The 19,447-nt window shown below is 37.7% G+C and overlaps 1 protein-coding gene and 1 pseudogene across 3 annotated transcripts in view; one reads left to right on the top strand and one right to left on the bottom strand.

Annotated features, from left to right (window-relative positions):
* The window catches only part of ZFR (zinc finger RNA binding protein), an 83,787-nt gene extending 65,572 nt beyond the window's left edge, over window positions 1-18,215 (top strand). For all 3 annotated transcript variants that reach the window (XM_019450699.2, XM_019450703.2, XM_019450698.2), the window contains 3 exons: window positions 10,382-10,493; window positions 10,601-10,698; window positions 15,733-18,215. In XM_019450699.2, the coding sequence (XP_019306244.1) occupies window positions 10,382-10,493; window positions 10,601-10,698; window positions 15,733-15,912 (390 nt within the window). In that variant the 3' untranslated portion in view covers window positions 15,913-18,215. The remainder of the gene's footprint in view (window positions 1-10,381; window positions 10,494-10,600; window positions 10,699-15,732) is intronic.
* Window positions 4,842-5,362, bottom strand: LOC109267739 (60S ribosomal protein L23-like; annotated as a pseudogene).
* Window positions 18,216-19,447: the final 1,232 nt, after the last annotated feature.

The raw sequence follows: 19,447 nt of genomic DNA, 5'->3' as shown, positions 1-19,447 counted from the left end.
CAACTTTGAGTTCTTAATTTTATTGGCTTTTTGCTGATCAGGTTCTCTCTTACAACTCAGAATGTTAGCAGAGAGATTCTTTCAGAACAGGTTTTTTTGTTGTTGTTAAGTTTATTTATTTTTGAGAGAAAGAGCAGGCAGGGGCAGAGAGAGAAAAGGAGACAGAGAATCCCAAGCAGGCCCCACACTGTCAGCACAGAGTTGATGCAGGACTCAAACCCACATAGTGTGAGATCGGACACTGAACTGACTGAGCCAACCAGGCACTTCCACAGCAGGTTTAAAAAAAATTTTTTTTAATAGACATTAATTTTTTAGAGTAGTTTTTGGATCTTCTGCTCTCACATGTTCACTCCCTCCCTGTCAATATTCCTCACCAGAGGGGTACATTAGTTACAAGCAGTGAACCTGTATTGACACATCAACATCACTCAGTTCTGAGAATAGATTTTTCATCTCTGTTTTTCATGGTACATTCCACCCAAATATAGAGATGTCATGTCTAGTTTGTTTTTGTTTTTTCTTCTCCTTGGTTGTCAGTTCGATTACAAAATTGTTTTTGTGCTGAGATATCCAAACAAGAATTGTCTTTGAATCTGTGCCTTTTAAAATCCCTTTCTTTTTCTTCTCCTGTGAGCTCTGCTTTGAGGATTGTTTATTGGAAAGACATACGGGTTTGCTGTATCCAGCCTTATTGCAGACATAGGCTGTGCTCTCTACTATATCTTGGTTGAATGTGCTGTGCTATTGTGTGAGATAGATTCCATTGACACATTTCAGGCTTTAGTGTTCAAACCCAGGGTGGACACCTAGAGCTTTTTCGCCTATGCAGAATCTGCTCTCTTCCCCACCCCTGCCCCCACCCCCGCTCCAAGCCTATTTACCTTCTCCTTGTAGAAACTACTTCCATTTCCCTGAACCAACAGGGTATGTGATGCCACTTTGGGACACTTGAGAGTTTACAGCCATCCTTGGTAATACATTTTTCCTACCCTTACTCCTTTGAAAGATCTTTTTTTTTCTTTTTTATCTACATGTTAGCCAAATGTCTATTTAGGGATAATTAGATGTGGATAATTAGGATTCTTCTTGTTCTTTCCTTCCTCCCTTCTGCAAGAGTCTTCAGGATGGTGAATTCTACTCTTTTCCTTTCTCTGTTAAGATGGAAGGGGAGGTAGAAGGAAAAGGGGTTTTTACATTTAGGAAAATTTCTTCTGGAATTACCTTCAATATGACTTGTAATGCTTCAATATGAATTTTATTGCTAAAATTTTTTGGAGTTTTCTCACTCAACTGCCACCCCCACCCCCATCTTCTGTCTAGAGAACCAAGTTGGGAGCTACATGGAGAGTTGCCCAAGGCCTGCAATTTCTTGGAAAGTTCTTTCACTGCTTTTCCTCTGTTTTTGGTTGAAGCTGTTACATTTTTGCTTGGGTGGTATGTGTTGTAATATATTCCTTAATCATGTTTTGGGCCAGAGATGGTGAAGTTTGGGTTTGTGCTGTCACCTTAAGCAAAGAGCAACTTTTCTGGATTTCATAAAAGAAATTTGAAATTTTTTATGAACTTTATTATCTTTAGTTTTATTTAGCATTCAGATTATTTGAATAAATCTTTAAGTAACAGTGCCTGCTTTTAGGCTTTCATTTACCACTACAGTGAGTACTGAAATGGTACTTTGCCTTCAGAGTAGTTCTTTTGTCCTAAACCCATGGTGATGAAGTAAAGAAAAGGCAGAGCTGTTGTCAGGTTGGCCTGGCATCAGAGTTGCTATGTGGTATCTGAACCTCCTTTAGAATGGTATACCTCTATAATGGTATACTATGGTATAATTTACAAAGGGCATATGATTATTTTTTTAATGTTTATTATATATTATATTTCTGAATAGTATATATGAACTTAAGGAATATTTTACAAAAAGAATAACCTGTCACAACATACATGAACCTCCAAAATACTGTGTTAAGTGAAGGAAGCCTTAGACACAAAAGGTCACATTATGTGATTACATTTGTGTGAAATATCCAGAATAAACAAATACATACAGACAGAATGCAAATTGATGGGCTTCCAGAGACATGGGGGGAAAGAGGAAATGGGAGAAACTACTTAATGGATAAGAAGTTTTACTCTGAAATTATGGCAATGTTTTGAATTAGAGGTGTTAGTTGCACAACATAGTGAATTATTCACTTTAAAGTACTTGATTTTATATTATGTGACTTTTACCTTACTTTTTAAAAACTTGTATGTATTTATTTTTGAGAGCAAGTGGGTGAGGGGCAGAGAGGGAGAGAGAGAATCCCAAGCAGGCCCTGTGCTGTTGGCACAGAGCCTAACACGAGGCTCAAACTCATGAACCATGAGATTGACTGGAACCAAGATCAAGAGTTAGACGCTTAACTGACGGAATCACCCAGGTGCCCTGAATTTTACCTCACTTCTTTCTTTTATTTTAAAAAAAAACATTTTTTTTTTAAACGTTTATTCATTTTTGAGAAACAGAGCACACAAACGGGGGTGGGGCAGAGAGAGGGAGACACAGAATATGAAGCGGGTTCCAGGCTCTGAGCTGTCAGCACAGAGCCTGACGAGGGGCTCAAACTCACAAACCATGAGATCATGACCCAAGGCAAAGTCTGATGCTTAACCGACTGAGCTACCCAGGTGCCCCTACCTCACTTTTTAAAAGAATGATCTGCCAAATGTTAAAGGACAGTTCTCAAAGAGGCTGAGGGAACTGCCGTAACTCTTCTGCTTTGTGCTCAAATAACTGTTGAAATATGTGATTATTTCTTTCTACATATTTTGTTATGTTTTTTCCCAAGAATATAAGTAATTTAGGTTTTAGTGGTGGTGGCTTGTAGTAAGAGAGTTCCTATCACTTTTTTCTTTTTAAGTAATCTCTACACCCGACATGGGGTTTGATCAAACTCGCCATCCTAAAATCAAGAGTCACATCCTCTACTGACTGAGCCAGCCAGGTGCCCCCTGCCTGTAACTTTTAGAACCAGTGAAGAGTTTTTAAATGATAGGACACTGACATTCAGGGCGAAGAAATAACATTGTCTTAGCTTGTAAAAGAATCAGCAAGTTACACTTGAAGGGTATTGTCTCATTCACTTTAGTTTAAAAATAATAATGTAGCACTTAGCTACCCCCCAACAAAAACCATCTACTTAAACCATCTACACATGTACCCCCTAATCACCAAAAGCTGTAAAAAAATTATTCTCACAAGACATGACAATTTTTACCAAGAATTGTTGAGTCTGAAATGAGGTGTTACTGCATAAATGTAATACAAAAATACAATATCCTGCAAATGGACGTGGGAATGAAAATCTGTCATGCATGTATCAATATTAACCTGTGTCAACTAGAATATAGAAATGGATTTTGTGTATATAGTTGCTTGTTGTAAATGATATTCATAAAATCCTATTTTATTATTACTAACGTCTTCATCTGTCAAATGGGAATAATAGTCCTATCTGCCCCTAAAAGGTGATTGTGGGAATTTACATTGGTTAATGTACATAAGAGCTTAGAATAGTGCTTAGTTTATAATAAGCACTCAATAAGCATTAGTTTTAATAAAGAGTTATAACTACTATTATTTCTGTTATATAACCAGACTTCCTAGTGTTAGATTGTGCTTACATTAAATATAATAGCCCTATTGTAAATCTTTGAGCTTGTCAGTTGTATGCTAAAAAAGGGTTTACCCGTTTACTTTGCCACCAAATGAAAGTATCTGCGTTCTCACAGTCTCAGAAGATGTTTTTTTAAGTCAGTGGCACACCTGGCTGGCTCGGTCAGTGGAATGTGCGACTCTTGATCTTAGAGTTGTGAGTTTGGACCCCACATTGGGTGTAGAGACTACGTAAAATCTTTTAGGGAGGTCTAGGTGGCTCAGTTGGTTGGGTATCTGACTATTGATCTCAAGTCTTGATCCCAGGGTTCTGAGTTCAAGCCCCATATTGGGCTCCACACTAGGTATGAAGCCTGCTTAATTAATTAAATCTTTAAAAAGAAAAGAAAAGAAAGAAACTAATATCCAAGGAAACTAGTTAACTGGTCTGGATCACCCATTGATAAAGGATATACATTGCAATATAGTTGTGGTTTTTAAAAACAAAAACATTTTAAATCAGACCTGGGTTTAAATCTCAACCTAATTTTTACAGTTTAGCTGCATAACCTTGGACAAGTTATTTAACCTCTTTAAGATTTTCCCCCCAGTCTTTAAAATTCAGGTATAGTAGCATCTAGTTATGAGGATTAAATTAAATTATGCATTTAAAGTGCTTATTAGCACGTGGGACACCTGTGTGGTTCAGTCGGTTAAGCATCCAACTTCGGCTCAGGTCATGATCTCACCTTTGGTAGGTTCAAGTTCCGCATCTGGCTCTGTGCTAACAGCTCAGAGCCTAGAGCCTGCTTCACATTCTGTGTCTCCCTCTCCCTCTGCCCCTCCCCTACTTGCATGCACGATCTCTTTCTCTCTCTCTCTCGCTCGCTCGCTCTCACAAAAATAAATATGGGCGTATGGTGGCTCAGTTGGTTAAGTGACCGACTTCGTCTCAGGTCATGATCTCACAGTTTGTGGGTTCAAGCCCCATGTGGGGCTCTGTGCTGAACACTTGCCTGGAGCCTGCTTCAGATTCTGTGTCTCCTCTCTCTGCCCCTCCCCCGCTTGTGCTCTGTCTCACCCTCTCAAAAATAAACAAACTTAAAAAAATTCTTTTTAAATAAACATTTAGAAAAATAAAAATAAAGTACTTAGCATAAAAAATAAAGTGCTTAGCATGGTGCTTGCCACATTGTAAGCCTAATTAGTACAACTAGAGATGAGAAGGAAGAATAGGCTTCATAAGTGGTTTGGGTTAGGGGGCAAATAATTTTTTTTTTTTTTAAACAATACACCAAAGAAACATGCAGTACTGCCAGCATTGGATGAAATCCTGGGCCACAAGTCTGCACACTCTTTGGCAGCTCCTCCTGTGATAGCAGAACCTATCATTTCACCTTTATTGTTTACTGTGACCCTTCTGCTATCTTCAAAATAGAAAAACACACCATCTTTTCTCTGGTATGACCTTCATTGACAAATTACCACTGCTGGTTGTACCTTCTTTCTGAACTCTGGTTTGCCTTTCTTCACTGTGGCCATCACCATGTCACCCACAACAGCAGTAAAAAGTCTGTTCAGTCATTGCTTGATCCCCTTCACAGAGATGATACACAGTTTTTTAGTTCCTGTGTTGTCAGCACAGTTGATCATGGCTCCTACTAGAAGACCTAGGGAAATCCAGAATTTCACACTGAAGGACCCACCACATCCTCACTTCAACATCTTGAATGCCAGAAAGGAACCCATGAGTGTATGTGTGTAAAAGTTTGTTTATTTATTTTGAGAGAGGGAGAGAACAAGCAAGCAGGGGAGAGGCAGAGAGAGGGAATCCCATGTAGGCTTTGCACTATCAGCACAGAGCCTGATGCGGGGCTTGAACTCATGAGTCATGAGATCATGGCCTGACTTGAAATCAAGAGTCAGACACTTAACTGACTAAGCCGCCCAGGAGCCCCTCCCCCCACAAGTGGCTTTTAAAGCAAATATTAAAATTGTAGATCTCAAATCATTTAATATGGAGAGCTTTTCTCTCTACATAGCTTCAGCTACCAAGATTCTTTATAATCTAAATATTATTTCTCTTGATTCTGTTCATCTTTGATGTTTACTTTTTACTTTCAAATGCATACATTTCAGAGTTTATAAACCACGTGCATACTATTTTTGTTGCTTTCCCAACTATAGACATTTGCTTAGAAAATAACCATGTTCTGTAGAAAATTAATATTTTTAAATTGCTTGCTTCATAGCAAATGATCTCAGAAGGCAGATCGTTGACCTAGTTTTATTGTAGGTATTTATATATTGACTTTGGTTTTCCACAAGTAATTTATCTCCTTCTTGGTTTTTATTTAGTCTATACCTTTATTTGCAAGTATAAATCATAAATCCTCACTTTTCAAGGTTAATAAGTAGATTTTGATAAAACTTTGAATTACTTGAAACACACCCTGTGTCTTGACATACCAAGACTACAGCTGATTATTTAATACTTTTTTTCTCTTAACATTTTCTAAAAGTACTTATTAAAAGTGTGAGGTACAGTTGACCCTTGAACAACATAGGGGTTAGGGGCACCAATCCCCACACAGTTAAAAATTCGTGTACAACTTTTGACTGCCCAAAAACTTAACTACTAATAGCCTGCTCTTCATAGGAAGCTTCACAAATAACACAGTCCATTAACACATTTTGTATGTTGTATGTATTACATCCTTTGTTCTTATAGTAATGCCTAACTTTTCTTAAATTCTTTTGATATATCAAGGCTACATTCATCTTGTTGTTGTCGTTAATGTTGATGTTATTTATTTTGAGAGAGTGAGCGGGGAAGGGACAGAGATTCCCAGGCAGGCTCCCCACCCAGCGTGGAACCCAACACAGGGCTCAATCCCATGACCATGAGATCATGACCCGAGCCGATAACAAGAGTCAGATGCTCAACTGACCAAGCCACTGAGGTACCCCTCATCTGTCTTTTCAAATTATAACAAATGTCCAAAATATTGTCCTACTTATTTATTAAAGATTTTTATTTTTAAGTGATCTCCACACCTAATGTAGGACTCAAACTCACAACCCTGAGATCAAGAGTGAGATCAAGAGCATGCTTTACTGCCTGAGCCAGCCTGGTACCCGTCTAATATATTTATTTTTACAAAATCCATGTATTGGTGAACCCACACCGGTCAAACGCATGTTATTCAAGGGTCACCTATATTTGTGAAAGCTGCATATTTTGTAACTCAGTGTTGTATTTTGAGCACAGCATCAGGAATTTTGATAATTACCACCTTTAATTTCTCTTATGACCAGGACTGTTCTCACATTATTTTCAAAAGCATTTTGTTTCCTAAACATTTATTGAGTAATTTCTACATGTTGGCTACTTATGCTAGGCACAGGAGTTCAAAATAAATGACATTGATCTTCTCTTCAATGATTTCACAGTCTGTTGAACATCTTAAAATAGTACTTGATTTGTCTAAAAAAGGAGAGCCATTTATTACACATTCATAGAGTTGTCTGAGTAACTGAAGCTGATTCCTTAGAATTCTCAAAAATTTTTTAGGTTTATTTTTATTTATTTTGAGAGAGAATAGAGAGCAAGTGGGGGAGGGACAGAGAGAGGGAGAGAAAGAATCCCAAGCAGGCTCCTTGCTCTCAGCTCAGAGCCCGATGTAGGGCTTGAACTCCCAAACCGTGAGATCATGCCTGAGCTGAAGTCAGACTCTTAACTGACTGAGCCATGCCACCCAGGCACCCCTAAAATTCTAAAAATTTCTAACTGACAATCTTTAAACAAAATGTCTTGAACATCTTCCTGCATTCTTCTGAGTAAACTGAACCATCTTAATTTTTTTCATTGTGATTTGCATTTATCATATGAACATTCATTATTTTCATTTTTGTTAATCAGTGTCTCATGCTGCCGGCTATTATTTTTGTACCTGTTAATTGTGTAGTGTCTCTTTAAATTTCCAACTCTCTTATAATTTATTCCTAATTTGTTTGGGGCTACTTCTCCACATGTCCAGACTTTTTAGTTATTGCTATTTAAAGATCTGACTAATGCAGGGGCACCTGGGTGGCTCAGTTGGTTGGGCATCTGACTTCAGCTCAGGTCATGATCTTGCAGTCTGAGTTCAAGCCCCACGTCGGGCTCTGCACTGACAGCTCAGAGGCTGGAGCCTGCTTCAGATTCTGTCTCCATCTCTCTCTGCCCCTCCCCTGCTCTCACTGTGTCTCTGTCTCTCAAAAATAAAATAAAAACATTTTTTAAATTTTTTAAAAAATCTGACTAATGCGGCGCCTGGGTGGCTCAGTCAGTTAAGCATCCGACTCTGCTCAGGTCCTGATCTCACTGTTCACGAGTTCTTGGGCTCTGTGCTGATAGCTCAGACCCTGGAGCTTGCTTCACATTCTGTGTCTCTCTCTCTCTCTCTCTCTCTCTCTCTCTCTCTCTCTCTCTCTGCCCTTCCCGTCCTTGCACTCTGTCTCTCTCAAAAATAAATAAAAACATTATATAAAAAAAAAACAATCTGACTAATGGCCTTAGGGTGAATAGGTTGATAGGGTAAATCTCAGATTATATAACTTCATAAGCATTTTAGGTACACAAAAATAGATTCTGACTAAGGTATTTTCAGCTTCATTATCATTTTTGTTTTGTTTTGATTTTTTTTTCTTTTTTTTATTAATTTTTTTTTAATTTACATCCAAATTAGTTAGCATATAGTGCAACAATGATTTCAGGAGTAGATTCCTTAGTGCCCCTTGCCCATTTAGCCCATCCCCCCTCCCAGAACCCCTCCAGCAACCCTCTGTATGTTCTCCATATTTAAGAGTCTCTTCTGTTTTGTCCCCCTCCCTGTTTTTATATTATTTTTGCTTCCCTTCCCTTATGTTCATATGTTTTGTATCTTAAAGTCCTCATATGAGTGAAGGCATATGATATTTGTCCTTCTCTGACTGACAAATTTTGCTTAGCATAATACCCTCTAGTTCCATCCACGTAGTTGCAAATGGCAAGACTTTATTCTTTTTAATTGCCGAGTAATACTTCATTGTATATATATATATACCACATCTCCTTTATCCATTCATCCATCGATGGACAGTTGGGCTCTTTCCATACTTTGGCTATTGTTGATAGTGCTGCTATAAACATTGGGGTGCACGTGTCCCTTCGAAACAGCACACCTGTATCCCTTGGATACATACCTGGTAGTGCAATTGCTGGGTTGTAGGGTAGTTCTGTTTTCAGTTTTTTGAGGAACCTCCATACTGTTTTCCAGAGTGGCTGCACCAGCTTGCATTGCCACCAACAATGCAAAAGAGATCCTCTTTATCTGCATCCTAGCCAACATCAGTTGTTGCCTGAGTTGTTAATGTTAGCCATTCTGACAGGTGTGAGGTGGTATCTCATTGTGGTTTTGATTTGTATTTCCCTGATGCTGAGTGATGTTGAGCATTTTTTCATGTGTCAGTTGGCCATCCAGATGTCTTCTTTGGAGAAGTGTCTATTCATGTCTTTTGCCCATTTCTTCACTGGATTATTTGTTTTTTGGGTGTTGAGTTTGATAAGTTCTTTATAGATTTTGGATACTAACCCTTTATCTGCTATGTCGTTTGCAAATATCTTCTCCCATTCTGTCAGTTGCCTTTTAGTTTTTCTGATTGTCTCCTTCGCTGTGCAGAAGCTTTTTATTTTGATGAGGTCCCAGTAATTCATTCATTATCATTTTTTTAATGTTTATTTGTTTTGAGAGAGAGCAAGTGGGAGAGGGGTGGAGAGAGAGAATCTCAAGCAGGCTTCATGCTGTCAGCATAGAGTCCAGCACAGGCTTGATCTCAGGAAGCTTGAGATCATGCCCTGAGCCAATATCAAGAGCCAGATGTTCAACCAACTGAGCCACCCAGGTGCCCCAGCTTCGTTATCATTTTAAGGATTTTATTGTAGTTTCAATCTGTTTAGTTTCTTTGAATATTGTATTGGTGGTCATACTTTTTAAATTTCAGTAAAAACTATCACAAAATGCAAAAGGCCATATTTTATATTTGTTCCATTTGCGTGAAATGTCCAGAAAGACAAATCTGTAGAAATAAAAAGTGGTTTACTGGTTGCCAGGGGTTGGAGGAAAGGGAAAATGGATAATGATAGCTGGTGGATATGGAGGTTTTTTGGGGGGGTTGGGTGGAGGTGATGCAGTATTCTGGAATTAGATAGTGATAATGGTTGAACAACTTTGTAAGTATACTGAAAACCACTGAATTATACTCTTTAAAAGAATGGATCTTATATGTATTATATCTCAAGTTTTAAAATCTAAATTAAAGCAAATTTTCTAATAGACCATTCAAAACATATTCTGAATTGGTTTCTTTCTAAATCTATACTTTTACTTTTGTCTTTTATTCATTGGTTTAGATTTTGAGTCTCTCAGATGTAATTTATTTATAGTGAAGGCATAATTTGTATTTTCCTTAGGGATAATATAAGTGCAGTTGTGCATTAAATGAAAATTTAGATAATCTACATTGTTTTTAAAGAAAAAAGTCTTCTTTACTTGGGATATTGATCTACTCTAACTGTAGGTATTAAGGAACAAACATGTGAGCCCTAAATATCTAAAGAATTTTAAGGACTGTCATAAGTAGTTTTTCATTCTGATGTTTGAAACTGAGTAATTCCTTTGGTCTGTAAGTTATTAAACACAGTTTTTATTTTTTTATTTTTAGGCTATGGAGTTACTAGTCGAGAAGGCGATCAGTAGTGCTTCTAGTCCTCAGAGCCCTGGAGATGCACTGAGAAGAGTTTTTGAGTGCATTTCTTCAGGGATTATTCTTAAAGGTAGTTTTGGCTCATTTTTAATGTTTGTGCATTTGATAGTTGAATAATAACTCTTTCTTTTACAAATGGATAATGCTAATGCCTTTTTTTCTCTATGGTGATTGTAGGTAGTCCTGGACTTCTGGATCCTTGTGAGAAGGATCCATTTGATACCTTGGCAACAATGACTGACCAACAGCGTGAAGACATCACTTCCAGTGCACAGGTACCAGTGTATTCCTAATCCCAAAGTTTTGTTGGGGCACTGCCCTTAAGGTTTTTTGTGGTGTGTGTGTGTGTGTGTGTGTGTGTGTGTGTGTGTGTGTGTGTGTGTGTGTGTGTGTTTTAATGTTCATTTTATTTTTATTTTTGAGAGAGAAGGAGGGACAGAGAGGGAAAATCCCAAGCAGGCTTCGCACTGTTAGTGCTGAGCCCTATGCGGGGTTTGAACTAACCATAAGATCATGACCTGAGCCGAAACCAGAGTCAGATGTTTAACTGACTGTGCCACCCAGGTGCCCCAAAGTTTTATCTTTTTTGTAATTGTCCTTTAGAAATCATTGTATAGTATTTTTTTTTCTTTTCAAGTTTTTAAATTCTAATTAGTTGGGGCGTCTGGGTGGCTCAGTCATTTTAGTACCCAGCTCTTCTCTTCATTTCAGCTCAGGTATGATCCCAGAGTCATGGTATTGAGCCCCATGGCAGTATTAATGCTGAGTGTAGAGTCTGCTTAAGAGTCTCTCTCTCTCTCTCTCTCTCTCTCTCTCTCTCTCTCTCTGCCCCCGTCGCTCGCTCTCTCTCTCTCTCTTTCTCTCTCTCAAATTTAAAAAATAAGTAAATAAACACACACAGATAAATTCCAGTTAGTTACTATACAGTAAAATGTTGGTTTCAGGAATAGAATTCAGTGATTCATTACTGACATATGACACCCAGTGCTCATCATAAGTGCCTTCCTAATACCCATCACCATCTACCACCCACCTTCCTCCATCAACGTTCAGTTTGTTGTCTGTCTTTGTCTTTTTATGTTTCGTTTTCCTCTCTTTTTTTTTTCCTCCCATATGTTCATCTTCTTCGTTTCTTAAATTCCACATATAAATGAAATCATATGGTATTTATCTTTCTCTGACTGACTCTAGCTCCATCCACGTTGCAAATGGCAAGGTTTCATTCTTTTTTTTATACTTTAGAACTTTTTCCTTAATGTTTATTTTTAAGAGAGAGAGAGAAAGAGAAAGCGCACACATAGGAGCAGGGGAGGGGCAGAGAGAGAGAGAGCGAGAGCGAGAGCGTGCACGCGCGCCAGGATCCGAAGCAGGCTCCACACATCCAGTTGAGGTTCGAACTCAGCAACCGTGAGATGACCTGAGCTGAAACAAGTGTCGGATGCTTAACTGACTGAGCCACCCAGGGTCCCCAAAGATTTCATTCTCTTTAATTGCTCTGTGTGTGTGTGTGTGTGTGTGTGTGTGTGTGTGTGTGTGTGTGTAGTGTTTATATATACATAATGTGCATGTGTGGGTATTCATCAGTCAGTGGACATTTGGGCTTTCTCCATAGTTTGGCTTTTGGTTAATAATGATGCTGTAAACATCAGGGTGCCTGTACCCCTTCGAATTGTTTTTTGGTTGTTGTATCCTTTCTGTAAATACTTAGTAGTACAATTGCTGAGTTGTAAGGTAGTTCTATTTTTTTTAAGTTTTGGGGAACCTCTATAGTTTTTCAGAGTGGCTGCACCAGTTTGCATTCCCACCAACAGTTAAGAGGGTTCCCCTTTCTCCACATCCTCACCAACACCTGTTGTTTCTTGTGTTGTTAATTTTAGCCATTCTGACAGGTGTGAGGTGCTATCTTATTGTGGTTTTGATTTGTATTTCCCTGATGATGAGTGATGTTGAGTATCTTTTCATGTGTCAGTCAATAGGATGTCTTCTTTGGGATGTATAGTATTTTTTTGTGCTTCTTTAGTAAGCCCTTGGAGGAGATATAATTTAAACTAGATTTCACTAATATAATCTTAACTGCATTATTTTAACTATAATTTATATGTCTAAGTAAGTATATTATATAAATATAAAAATACCTCTGTATTTTCAGTGTCCTATTAAATCTGAATATTAGGTTATATATCATGATCAGTATAGGAACTGTTTTATGTCCTCTGGTTTTAAGAAGTGGTGTGCTGTGTGGTTTTTGGTAGTTATTCCTATAATTTAGCCTCCCCTGCCACTGGAAAGGCTGTCTAATGTAGTTAATTAAAAATGTAGTCTCTGGAGTCAAGACTGTCTAGGTTTGAATATAAGCTCTTCCATCTTATCTATAAAACAAAGACCAAAGCAGTATCTGTCTCAAGCAGGATTTGGGGGAGGATTAAATGAGTTAATGTGTATAACTATTAACTGTATCTGATATATGGAAGGATCATAATAAATGTTAGCTATTATCAGTTAACAGTTTTTTTTTTTATATAATATTTTTATTTATTTTTGAGACAGAGAGAGACAGAGCATGAGCAGGGGAGGGGCAGAGAGAGAAGGAGACACAGAATATGAAGCAGGCTCCAGGCTCTGAGATGTCGGCACAGAGCCCGACACAGGGCTCGAACTCACGAACCGCGAGATCATGACCTGAGGCAGAACCAAGAGTCCGACACTTAACTGACTGAGCCACCCAGGCGCCCCTAAAGTTTATTTTTTGAAAGAGAGCGTGCACAGTTGTGCACGTGAGCAGGGGAGGGACAGAGTGATTGAGGGAGAGAGAGAATCCCAAGCAGGCTCCACACTGACAGCACAGAGCCTGATGCAGGGCTCAAACTCAAGAACCATGACTGGAGCCAAAACCAAGAGTCAGACTCTTAATCAACTGAGCCACCTGGGCGCCCTATGGTAGAAATGTATTAATATTCATTATTGTATACCAGGTATCTTTGGATATTTTCTGTTAATACAGAAAAAAATTACTCTGTTTATCTTTCATAAGTCTCTCTCAGAGAATTTGTATTCTGTTATGGTAAATATTCCTAGTTCTGGCTTCAGAAAGTTGCCTTATAGCTTAAAGGAGATAGAGAAGCACCCACTACTGGTGAAAATCCAGAATTACAAACTAAATAGAATACCTTATCAAGTCCTTATTAACACAGATGATTTGGGGACTTTTAGGATTTCAAAAGCCAATATAATGTGGCACAAAGTTCTAAGGAACTGAAATTGTATGATCGGGGAAAGTTTTAGAATAGTAAATTCTCACACAGATGACTATAGCCAACAACTGTATCTCAGCTGAAGAAAATCAACAGGTATTAAAAATATTCTCAATAGCAGCCATTTGGAAAACAGACTCCAAGGTATATTCCCAAGAGAACTGAAAACATGTCCACACAAAAACTTGTACAGGAATGTTTGTAGCAGCATTATGCATAATTGCTAAAAAGTGGAGACATCCCAAATGCCCATCAACTGGTAAATGAATAAACAAATACAGTATATATTCTGTACAGTGGAATATTATTTAGTCATTTAAAGGAATGAAGTACTGATACATGCTATAACATGGATTAACCTTAAAAACCTTATTAAGTGAAAGAAGTCAGACACAAAGCTATATAATGTAGGAGTCCATTTATATGAAATGTCCACAGTCTTCAAATCTTGTAGACATAGAAAAGCGGATTAGTGGTTGTCACTACCTAAGAGTGAAGGGGTTGAGGAATGACTGCCATTGAGTCATAGTTTTGCCGGGGGGTGGGGGGGGAAGTTGTGTGTGAAAATGTTCTGAAATTTGTGGTTATGGTTGAACAACTTTGTTAAGTGTACTAAAAAACACTGTACATTTTAGAAACGTGATTCTTAGGATATGTTAATTATATCTCAAAAAAATAGTCTGGGGTGCCTGGGTGACTCCGTCAGTTAAGCTTCCCACTCTTGGTTTCAGCTCAGCTCATGATCTCACGGTAGTGAGTTTAAGGTCCAAAGTCGTCAGGTTCTGCACTGACAGCGCAGAATCTGCTTGAGATTCTCTGTCTCCCTCTCTCTCTGCCCCTTCCCTGATCATGTGTGTTCGTTCTCTCTCTCTCTCTCTCTCTCTCTCTCTCCCTCTCCCTCTCCCTCTCCCTCTGTCTCTGTCTCTGTCTCTGTCTCTGTCTCTCTGTCTCCGTCTCTCTCAAAAATAAATAACTAAATGTAAAATTAAAAAAATAGTCTAAAGACGCCTGGGTGGCTTACTGTCAGTTAAGTGTCTGACTTCAGTTCAGGTCATGATCTCATAGTTTGTGAGTTTGAGCCCTGCATCAAACTCTCTGCTGTCAGCACAGAGCCATCTTCAGATCCTCTGTCTCCCTCCTTCTCTCCCTCCCCAACCTCAAAAATAAATAAACATTTTAAAGAAGTAGTCTAAACAGTTACATTGAAGGTTATAACCATATAGTAAAATTTGCCATATAATCAGATGATTACATCTTCTTGAATTAGTTTATTTAGAAATTTGAGGAATAGATTGTTTTGTGAAATCTTGTGACATTGATGCCTAACATATGTATGCCTGTGTGTACATAACCATGTAGTGAAATTTTTATTTTTAGTTCGTGAAGTAACAAGTTAAAGAAATGGCCTTTTTGTAAACCTGAGGAAGTGTGTATATGTATATACGTGCAGCCTATACACATGGTCATCCACAGAAAAAATGGGAAAATACATGACTATAAACCAAACAGGGATTTACTGCATGAGTAAGAGACACTTTGTTTTGCTGTATATTGTTTCAAGGCTTTAAAAAAATTTTTTAATGTTTGTTTATTTTTGAGAGAGAGAGAGAGACAGGGTACAATCAGGGGAGAGGCAGAGAGGGAGGGAGACACAGAATCTGAAGCAGGTTCCAGGCCTCGAGGTGTCAGCCCAGAGCCTGACATGGGGTTTGAACTCATAAACCCTGAGGTCATGAACTAAGCTGAAGTTAGGTGCTCACCTGACTGAGCCACCCAGGGTGCCCCTCAAGATTTTTTCAAATGAACATAATACAGAATTTTTTTTAAGATTTATTTTTTAATTTAGGTTTTAAAAAGCAAAATAGCATGTATACAGAAAAGTCTGAACATATAAAACAAGAACAGTATTTCACAGTATTTCAGTTGTGAAACTAATATTATTGAAGTTATTTCACCAAATATGCTTTTTTATATTGTTACATGGAGACCTAAACCTAGTTAAGAATGAATATTTTTGTCTTTAAAATTAACTCTGAATTTTGGCTCTTTTTGTTGCAGTTTGCATTGAGACTCCTTGCATTCCGCCAGATACACAAAGTTCTAGGCATGGATCCATTACCCCAGATGAGCCAACGTTTTAACATCCACAACAACAGGAAACGAAGAAGGGATAGCGATGGAGTCGATGGATTTGAAGCTGAGGGGAAAAAAGACAAAAAAGATTATGATAACTTTTAAAAAGTTTCTGTAAATCTGCAGTGTTAAAAACAACAGGTGCCCATTTGTTGGTTGTTTTTCATTCATAATAATGTCTACTTTGAAAAGTTTATCAAGAATTTAAAGAATTTCATGGAAGAACCAAGTTTTTCTGTGACATTAATATCTTAATGTACAGTGTTAGGTATTATATTGAATGGAAAGACACCCCAAAAAAAAAATTGTGCTCCAACTAGGGGAAAAACAGTGGTTCAGATTTTTTCCCCATTATTTTGGTTTTATTTACTGGTTGCCCTAGCTCCCCCTATTTTTGTGTCTTTTATTAACTAGTCTATTAAATCTTTACTGTATTTAATGCAGTATTTGTGCTTCAGTTGCTATGTGTATTTTGATATTTTTATTTAGTTTTGTTTGCTCTTTGACACTAGATGTTACTTTGTGTTATAGATGATATCCTTTGCCCTTCTTAATATTTTACAGCAGTACGTTTTTTTGTAACGTGGAACTGCAGAATTTTTTCTTTTTGTTTTATTCTGTATGTGACGGATTTCAACACAAAAAGTTATCCTGCCATTTAAGTGCTCAGAACTGAATGTTTCTGCAGATCTTGTGGCATTTGTCCCTAGTGTGATATATAAAGGTGTAATTAAGACAGATTTCTGTTAATCTAATCAAGTTTGCTGTTAGTTGTGCATTAGCAGTATAAAAGCTAATATATACTATATGGTCTTGCAACAGTTTTAAAGCCTCTGCATAATTGATAATAAAAATGCATGACATTTTTGTTTTTAATAGACTTTTAAAATTATAATTTTAGGTTTGACACGTAGATCTTTGTACAGTTGACTTTTTGACATAGCAAGGCCAAAAATAACTTTCTGAATATTTTTTTCTTCTGCATAAGTGGAAAGGGCATTTTTCATATATAAGTGGGCTAACCAATATTTTCAAAAGAACTTTATCATTGTGCAACTAACAACAGTAACTAGCCCTTAATTATGATGACAGTTCCTTATTGGTGTGTGTGAGATTACTCTAGCAAACTATTACAGTGTAACACAGTTGAATGATTCCTCCCCCTGCCCATCACCCACATAATTTACAGTTCTCTTAACAGTGAGGTTGATAAAGTATTACTGATAAAAAATTAAGGTTATCTAAGGAGAAAAACCAGAAAATTATTTGGTGTGGCCATCTTACATGCTTATGTGTCCTACAAAAAGCTAAATATTCTAGCAGTGGTGTAATGAGAAGTTACATCTTACTGTTGATGTATGTATGCTCTGGTACACAGATGTCATTTTGTTGTCACAGCACTACAGTGAAATACACAAATAAAAACTTAAATTCATATAATGACTTAAATGTATTATATGTTAGAATTGACTCATAAACTACTTTTTCTTTGAAATGATTTATGCTTCAGTAAAACCATATTCAAGTTTTTTAGGTACTTACATCTTGTTATGCTACCTGAACACATAATTTCAGAAAAATTTATAATTCAGTAGTCTATTGGCTTAACTTCTTAATTTGGTCAGAATCTTTCCCTGGACCCTTAGAGAACCAGGAAACTGTAGGAGACGACTACCAGAGAACTAGAACAAGAAACTTGGGCTTTTTTACCAATTTTGTCACATATACTATGTAACATTGGCAAGCCTTTTTTTTTTTTTTTTTTAAATATTTCTGGGTCTTCTTTTACTCTTTTGAATAATTAGTTGCCCAGTAAAATTTTGGAATTTTGTTTTTCACAGTTCTCTTAAGAGAGAAGGCAAGAACTGACATTTGGTCATGCACTAATGACACAACATACCATGCTTGGTCATTTCCCGTTTTAACCTATCATAACGATAAGAATAAGTGACAGTGCTGTATTTCTTATTTTTCAGATGAGAACACTGAAGCCCAGAGTGGCTAACTAACAAAAGATCACAGATCCACTTATGTGACAGGATTGAAATTGAGTCAGGTTTCAGTAGGAGCTATAGTTAGCGCTGTTTAAATTTTTTATGAAAATAAATGTTTCAGTACCACTTATTTTTTGCATGATGTAATGGTTTCATAGTTGTGCCTAGACCCACATTAACCATCTTGTGTGAAATAACTTGGATTTGTTAATATCTTCTGCTTTGACAATTTTTTAAAGAAAACTATAAACTTTAGTTAAAAGAGGCATTGGTTATCACCCTGATAATACATTTTGGAATCAGTTGTTTTGGTAACTAATTATTAGTTATTCTCTGCATCTCAGGCTGGCTTTCCCTGTTACTTTGTTACAGTAATTTAATGATGACCATAATAAAACAAATTGATTCCTCTCACCTACCTCCATTTAAATGATACACTCCAAATTAGAATTTTCTTTTTCTTCACCACTACTATTTCTTCTGTTTCTTTGGATAAGTTAGAATTGAAAATGCAGAACTGCATGAACAGCATAGCAAAAGATCTCTAGTTTTTATTGTTTTTTTCAATGTTTATTCATTTTTTGAGAGAAAGAGAGCGATTGGGGGAGGGACCAGGAGAGAGGGAAACACAGAATCTGAAGCAAGCTCCAGGCTCCAAGCTGTCAGCACAGAGCCTGATGCAGGGCTCAAACTCCTGAATGGTGAGATCATGACCTGAGCCAAAGTCAGATGCTCAACCGACTGAGACACCCAGGCACCCCCAGATCTCTGGTAAGTCAAGAATATTTTAAGTAATTTTTTCCTGCTTGTTAACAAAAACATGAATAAAGATTTTTCCCAATAAAGGGCAAATTTTATAGTGTCCTAGAAAGATAATGTTCATAGCATTGGTCTCAAATTTGACTATTCCATGAGAGTTGTCTGGAGAATATTCTAAAAAGATTGAGGAAGGCCAGAATAAGCCTAATTAGGAATGTGCTCTTCTCTCTTCTCTCCCTTCTCTTCTCTTCTCTTCTCTTCTCCTCTCCTCTCCTCTCCTCTCCTCTCCTCTCCTCTCCTCCCCTCCCCTCCCCTCCCCTCCCCTCCCCTCCCCCCTCCCCCACTCCCTCTCCCCCTCTCTCTCCTCTCCTCTTTCAGAGAGAGAATTCCACGCAGGCTCCATGTTTTCTTGCTCAGCGCAGACCCATTGTAGGGCTCAAACCTAGGAACTGTGAGATCATGACCTGAGCTGAAGTCAAGAACCTGACACTTAACCAACTGAGCCACCCAGGCACCCCAAGGCTGTACATTTTAAGATGGCTTTCTTTTAGGTATTTACTTGAATGGATGGTTTACACACACGTTTAAAATTTTAAAGGTGTAAAGGAATATATGGCTTAAAAGGTCTGCCTCTTGTGTTGCCCTTTCCCAGAGGCAGTCAGTGTTATCCATTGTATGTCCTTCCACACATGGTCTGTGCACGTGGCATGAACGTGTACACCTCTTTGCTTTTTTACAAATGGCTGCATACTGGGCTTATTCTGCACCTGCCTTCCTTTCCTTTAAATATCTGAGTCCTAGAGATTATTCCATATCAGTACACGTAGGGAAATTGCATTTTTAACAAGCACTGTAAGATCATTCAAATTAGAATTTTTTTTCTTTAA

Source organism: Panthera pardus, unplaced genomic scaffold, assembly GCF_024362965.1.
Source record: "Panthera pardus isolate Hobbes unplaced genomic scaffold, ASM2436296v1 HiC_scaffold_2, whole genome shotgun sequence".
NCBI classification, from domain to species: domain Eukaryota; kingdom Metazoa; phylum Chordata; class Mammalia; order Carnivora; family Felidae; genus Panthera; species Panthera pardus.
This window is presented reverse-complemented; position numbering and strand designations above follow the sequence as displayed.